The 7607-nt window shown below is 44.3% G+C and overlaps 1 protein-coding gene across 1 annotated transcript in view; it reads left to right on the top strand.

The window, feature by feature from the left end:
• TM4SF4 (transmembrane 4 L six family member 4) overlaps positions 1-2747 on the top strand; it is a 3894-nt gene extending 1147 nt beyond the window's left edge. Inside the window, exons 3-4 of the mRNA XM_009865123.1 lie at positions 1471-1604; positions 2546-2747. Coding sequence (XP_009863425.1) covers positions 1471-1604; positions 2546-2747 — 336 coding nt within the window. The remainder of the gene's footprint in view (positions 1-1470; positions 1605-2545) is intronic.
• The last annotated feature ends 4860 nt before the right edge of the window (positions 2748-7607 follow it).

Genomic DNA, 7607 nt, shown 5'->3' with positions numbered 1-7607 from the left:
TCCTTACCCACTACACCATAGCCTCAAGTGCTAGATCTACTTTTTTTTTAAACCCCCCCGGGGTTGGTGCCCCCCCCCCCTCCCGGGCCAGCCTGTTCCAACGGCTGACAGCCCTTTCAGTAAAGAAATTCTTCCACATATCTAACCTGAACCTCCCCTGGCGCAATTTAAACCCATTTCCCCTTGTAGTAAACATCTCAAACAGTTTAGTTTAAAAACGAGATTAGAGAAAAAAATATGTATTTCTACTGTGAAAAGCCTGTTCTTTTGAAATATATTATTTGGCTCAAGTAGATGATTACACATTTTTATAAAAGAATGGGTTTATAATTAAAAAAAAATAAAGGAAAAACAGACAGGCAAAGAATCATGACGGTCAGGTTAAAGGAGCATTCCCTAAATCTCCTGCCTTTGATGCTGTTTTCATGCAATCCCAACAAAGCAGCTGGAGCTCTGAGGAGCTGAAGCAAAGCTGCGTATTTCCCCTCGCCTCACTGGTTCTGCTGGCAGTGCACATGCCTTAGTTTAGCTCCAACAACAATACATAAGTCAGGGAGCAGCAGGGGCATCGTAGTCACAAGCACTACATGCACCATGCTAGGAGCGTCCAGGGGGCCCAGCCACAGCACGGCTGAGAGCTGAATTTGTTCTTGTACGTTAGCAGAAACACCACTAATACGATGTCTACTACATAATGTTTAAGTTAGCCCCATCAGGTAGATCAGCATGAAAATTCATGTCAATGCTCAGGGGAGAGTCTCATGACGAAGTCTGAATAAAAGCTCACAGAGCTGGAAGTATGTTCCCTTTTCCCCTTTGATCCAATAAAAGACACTGGCTATAACTGCCTGAGAATTCAAGCAAGGCATCGGCTTTTGCATGATTTACTTACATATTAGTACATATGGAAATGCTGTAAAGGAAAGCCAGAGAAATAAAGACATCCTTTCCAATCCATTCCAATTGCACTATTAGAGCTAACGACGACAAGCATCAGCGAGGAGATAAAGTGCATTAGTACGAAACCTGAACGAAACTCAGGAAGGAAAAATATAGTTACTTGGTCCATGATACCAAAGCTAACTTGTAAAGGGTATTTTTGGTTTGGGTTGTTTTTTTTTTAATGTTTTGAGTGGTCCAAGATTTCAGTCTCACTTGTTACCTCTGGAGAAAGACATCCAACTGAGAGACTCGGGAGCACTGATGGCAGGCAGCAAAGGTCGGCTGGGAAAGGGAGGAGTGCCATCTACCGTGCCAGCCTCCCCTGCCCGCCCGCACCCACGGCTGGCTGAGCCTCAGAACACGAGCTGCACAACTACCGTGTAACTGCAAACTAGTCCGTTTTAGCTCTTCGGGAGCTGGTCACTCGAGCTGTTAAGAGCTGAATGTAGGGAATGCACGTTCACATTAATAGGGCACATTCCATTGTTTGAATGAAAACAACAATAATATTAATTTTCTCTCCATCAGATGTTTTCTTCTATCATATTTGCTGCAGTTGGACTTGTGGGAGCTGGATACTGCTTTATTGTGTCAGCACTAGCCCTAAACAGAGGCCCTAAATGTCACACTGGAACAGAGTGGACCTATCCTTTCCAGGATGGGTAAGACAAGACAATCCAAAAAAAAAAGTGACATATGTTTTAAGTTTGTGATACTATTTAACTTCCAAATCTGTTGTATAAAGATGGGAATTATACTGTTTGTCTAAAACAATGAAGCTCTTAGAAGAGCCAGCAATGCACATCAATATAAAATAAGGTTCAAAAGCATAGATGTAAAGAACAGCAAGTGCAATCAAAACTACAGGGTTTCAAAGGAGCCAAAAAAAGAGAAAGGCACAGCCTTCTAGGTTTTTCCTGGGATGCTAAGCAGTACACACGCATAAATTCCACCTAGGTCATCAGCAGTGACATCTTATATTGAAATTTGATGTTATTCAAATAATTAGAATCTATGTGCCATTTTATGCTGGTTATAGAATTTGGAAGTTGCCTCTTCTGCTCAATATGTAAGAAGCAACTGGCTTTGTAGCATGTAGTGTTTTGTTAGGAGAACTGAGTTTATTCATCTTTTTATCATATTGTTTTGATAATTCACTTGTTTTGTGAGTACTACAGTGTCATACGGTAAAAAAAAAAAACAAAACCAAAAGCTTAGGCATAGAATGAAACACTGCTTCCTTGTTCCCAAAAGTATTTTGAGGTACTGGACCAAATGCCCCAATCCGGCATCGGACTCTCACACCGGGCACTTGGTGGGCTGAGGTCTCTTCTCAGAACACCAGAAACTGTCCAGTGGTATCGAACATGTACTTGTCTCCAAGTGTTCCCTTCTGGTGCATTGTCTTTCCAGATCAGTTGCTTCAATTGATCCAGAAACTAAACTGAAATTACGATCTATTTACGTAGCACGAGTGTGGGAATGGAAACTCTCTCTTACGGTACTGAGGCTGACAGAACCTCACCTCCGTCGCGGCAGCAACAACTGCCCGCTGTGGCAGACCCCCTCTGTCTTCTTCAGAAATGTTTTGTTTCCCCCCCAGGGATTACCTCAGTAACCACACGTTGTGGAATGCATGTAAGTCACCCGAAAACATTGTTCCGTGGAACCTGACCCTCTTCTCCTTGCTGCTCATCATGAGCGGGATCCAGGTAGTGCTCTGCGGCATTCAGGTGGTGAACGGCCTCTTCGGAACAATCTGTGGGGACTGCAAATGTTGCGGATGTTGTGGGGTGAGCAACTGATGGTTTTCCATCATTATTTTTTGCACTGACAGTAGTTATATACCCACCTGAGTAGCTGACAGTCTGAAAAACTAAACTAGCCTCCATTTAGTGCCATGATCGTGCTTTCTAAAGTCCAGCTGAAATCCTGCAGTACTGTCAGGTGCTAAAAATATGATCTAAGTCCGTATTTATGGTGTTTACCTGACAGCTTCCCATAGCCACTGGGAAATAAAAAAAAACAACTTTGAAAGTCACAGGAATAGTAGCCACTAAACTGCCTCCATGACTTTATTCTTCCAGGGAGATGGAGCTGTTTAAACCACATGAATATTGCAGAGAACTCTCCTTACCTTGGGAGGCTCCCGTCGCAACCGCTCCACAGAGCAGCCCCCTGATGCATCGTCTCTGGCTCAGAAGATGAGAATGAAGGGCACTTCCCCCTCTAACGCTACGAAGCCCTGACTCCTTTTCTAGCTTTCCTGAAACCCCTCATCGTGGAATAAAATAAGTGAAATTCAACTCTCACATTCCTATTTATTTTTGTAAACCAGCTTCAATTTCAGAAGAGGGTATTCTCAGGCAAAATATTTTCTCTCCTGAGTCAGCTTTCCAGCTGGGGATCACCAAATGCTGCTGGTACAAACTCAGCTGTGATGCAGTTTCATCTATTTTCTTTTGAGGTTTGTCAGACGGAAACATTACAAGTCTAACCTTTTTTGAGAACATTTACATTACATGGAAAAGTAAGGAGTTCTCTCTTCCAGATCTGCTATGATTAAAATGCTCTCTGCTGGCTACAAAAGAGATTTCATGAATCTCACAACTGTGTCTGACTGACGTCTGTACTCAGCAGCACTGCTGTGCAAGTGAGCTTAGGGCTGGAGAAACAGGCAAAAGAAGAGAGGATCCCTAGCTCGAGGTGTTATTCCTCATCCCAGACACCATGGTATCCTGCTTCACACCAGGAACTTCAGTGAGAAAATCTCAGTGGAAAGGCTAACTCGTAGCCATTTCTCAGCATGGGCATATTGGTTTTATTCACTAATCCATAATCGGTTTTCCCCCAGTCACTCTGTCCAGAGGGAATGTAACAACACACTATGGCAGTAGAAGATGACACTGAAAACAGAAAGTCTATGAGCCTTGTAGAGAGGCTTTCCCAGACTACAATTCTTTGTACTCCAGAGACCTTCTGAAACAAAGGTTCCATCTCTGCATTCAACTATTTTTGAAGGATTCCTTCTCCATGAAGGTGCCCACCTGTTTCTTGGATCCCAAATCCTTTCCCTAGTCTTAATTCCATGTTGTAGGAAGAACCTCCTTTGTTCTGACCCTGATCCCTGTTCCTTTTCTTCGATGCCTCCTAGTTCTTGCATGCAAGAAAAAGTATATAGCCAGTCCTACCCCCTCTCCCCCACGATACCAAATCTCATATGGTTGGAGAAGTCTTGAGAGATTCAGAACAACTCATTCTTAAGAAATCCCCAAAACAAATTTTCATAAATCAGCTCTCCAGACTGGATGTCTTAAGGCTTCTAGCTCGATGTACTTGCAACATCCTCCTGAAATGATAATTCTGTGGCCTGGGCTTTCAGAAAATTTATTTCGTGTATTCTCTACATACACTAGAGGTATCTGAAGGACTTAAAAGTACTCAGAAGCACTAACAGTTGTGAGTAACATGCAAAAATGTTAAATAGCTAGATTTAGGTACTAGGAGTTAAATTTAAAAAAGCAAAGCGGTCTCAGTGATAGATTGTGCAAGATGATAAAACAGATTATTAAAACACCCTCTTTAGAAACAGCTGTCTCTCCCACCTGTTGTCCTGCATTGCTAGGGAATTTGAGAGTACCCATTAGATCACCACCCACTGATGCAACCATCTTACATCTATTCTTTCATCTGTGGTTACCAGCTGTCCTGCACCTCATCTCCCATTTGTCTTGTTTTATTTATACAAAGCCCTTTGGGAACATGGAATGTTTCTCATCAGCGTTCAACAAAGGGACGGGTAGCTGCATAGCACACAATTTTGATATATTAATAAACAGAACACATAAATCTTTGTGGGACGCTTGGGATAAGAAAGACAAAAAGCTATGAGCGAAAACCAAAAGCAATGTGCGCTTCAGGAGTCCATACTTCTAAGCTGCCCAGCTCCATGGTGGTTTTCTGATACGAGCTAATACATAGCAGGTGCTGTGATCCGGACTGCATTTGCACCTTGGCCTTGGGGGCTACTGAACAAGCATCAGTGAACTGGGACCAGCAGCTCTGCTAATCTAGCATTTTGAAGTGCCAGCAACAGAGTTCCTAAATCTATTCAGTTCTGGTTAACATCTGAGGCTCTCCCCTATAATTGCTTTCAAAGGAAACACACTTATCTCCACTGGCAGTTCTGCAGTAACGAGAGACTGCTCTCTGTGTCTCTGCTGTGCGAAGCGTACAGTAAAATCAAGGAGAAGGGCTGATCATAGATTATTGGAACAGAGTAAGATATAATGGGCCAGTGGTACTCCTGGGAGAGAAGTCACAGCCAGAGAGGACAACGCTAGACAGGGACAGAAAGATGATGGCAAGAGAGAAACTGCAAACAGGGAGGATTGAAAGTGTTAAAACAGAACTCAGTAGTCCTGACCACCTTGAACACCACACTGGGTTTTAGTGTGTACAGACACCAACATGTGTATGCTTAGACAGATAAAGAAAACCTAGCAGCCTTGAGGAAAATATTAGCATCATTTCTAAAATCTCAGAGGTGCACATGTTATCTGCAGCTTCATTATTCACCCGTGGAGACTGGCTGCTCAGTGACTGGCTGAGGAGGGTGTGAGAGTGTGGCAATTCTGCCGTTGCATGGTGTAGCTTCAGCTGAGAGTTTACATAAAAAGAAACACAGAGGTTATTAAACTACTCGGATTACAACATGTGGAGTGTGTGTATATGTGATTTTGAGCCCATGCATTTCAGCTTCAGTCTGACAACGCTGGTGCCCCTGCACAGCTTGCTTACAGTTGGAGCTCTTTATTGATCATCTCCAATAAACAGACTGCAACAAGATGACACCTGAAACACAGTACAGAGTCACCTCTCAGGGAACAGCGCAATATTTAACTAGCAACCCTTTGCAAAAGGTTTGTTTGTAAAATTGGGAAGCAACATGCACAAAATTAAAAGATATTTGCTCAGCCGAGAGCAAATGATGTTTTCTAACACGATTCTAGTCTCGAATGTTCATCAGCTGCCCCCAGTTCAACTTCAGCTCCTCCTTCATGGCTCCCACATTACCCATGGTGTAACCAGCAACAACAGCAGCGAACTCTGGGCCAAGGGCTGCTGCCCCAGGGTTGTGCTGTGACGCGGACACGGGTGGCGCCTTTACCCAGAGGGTGGACACTGTGCATGAACAAAACCCCAGACAAAACACCTCTCGAGTTTTTTCTTGCCAAATTACTCTTCTAGTGGGACAGGATACACAGTCTCACTGTAATTCAGTGGAAGTTCAGCCAGTACAATCGGACTTTCTCATAGGCATCTTTGCCTGAGGAGCACCACCACCATCCTCCAACCGTCACTGCTCATTTGCTGCAGGACCCTTTGCTGAAATACAAGGTGCCCCCACAGGGGATCCAACAGTTGAAACGGGGGGAAAAAATCATTAGTAGGCACTGAAAAGCACACAATTAATCCACTAATTAATTACAGCATCACCTGGAGACTGGTCTGTGCAGAAAGCAGCACCAGCAGCAGCTGCCCACAGCCTCGCTGCGCAGTTTTGCCTGGGCCGGGTTGCACGGCCACCCCCGCCTCGCTTCCCGCCTCTCACCTCCGCACCTGCGCTGCTCGCCCTCGCTCTCCTGACGCTGAGGAAATTCTGTAAACCACAGCTGACAGGGCAGCGTGGTTTTATTAGAAAGGAAAACCAAAAGAAATCCCTCACTCCAGCGCAAGGTCTTAATTTTTTCCGGAATATTGCTTGTGGCTGTAGCCATCACATGTGAAGAATTAAAAGGTACCTGGTGGGGGACACGGACACTGCTGATGACACAGGAGAGACTGAGCTTTGAGGATCAGCTAGAAAAGAAGCATAACGAATGTTTTAACAGAAAGATCACACTGAAAATAACATTGTGGGGACATCCTCCCAACAGGGCTCTGTGGAAGCTGGTGTGAGCGGTGAGACTGCCGGGAGCGGGAGCAGAAGGCCCATCGCTGGCACAGCTAACGGTGGTCTGGGAGAGCCAGAGCACTGACACACTTCCTCGGGAACGCCGGGGGGTTTGGGTACATCGCAGTCCCAGGAAATCCCTCCCTGACAAATGGGTTTGTCACGGCTCTCCGATAACAGCACAGGCAGGCGGCGAGTGGCACAGAGCGGCTCGGAAGGGTGGAGAGGTGCCTTCCAAGGTGTGAGGTGGCATCATTAGGAACAAACTGAATGAGCTTTATAAACACACGTTCAGTGTCTCTGCCAGAGAAACTCGACTAGTATTCCTGAGGAAATATGAATTAACAAACTCATTCCTCGAAACAGGGTCAGAAGTTAATACTTCTTGCATTTACGTTTGGTGGAGGTTCCAGAGCATCTTCTATGTCAACACAAGATACTGTTAGAAGCATTCTAACAATTAATTAGAATAAATTATGTCAGGGAATGATGCAAGGAAGAGTATCAAAATCAATTACCTGTAACAGTTGCATTGGATCTTAAATCACAACCTTACTGCCACAACAATAAAGGCCAGACATTCAAGTACAAGCCAGGATGTTTAAGTTTCTTGGCTTGTTCCTAGGAAAGAAGACAGGTATTTTCTTAATGCAGACTTTAAGAAACTTCTGGAATAGGTGATCAGGCTGAAGACAATGCACTGTTTAAG

The sequence above is a fragment of the Apaloderma vittatum genome, unplaced genomic scaffold (assembly GCF_000703405.1).
Source record: "Apaloderma vittatum isolate BGI_N311 unplaced genomic scaffold, ASM70340v1 scaffold3740, whole genome shotgun sequence".
NCBI classification, from domain to species: domain Eukaryota; kingdom Metazoa; phylum Chordata; class Aves; order Trogoniformes; family Trogonidae; genus Apaloderma; species Apaloderma vittatum.
Note: the sequence above shows the minus strand (reverse complement) of the source record. Positions and strands in the feature narration are given on the sequence as shown.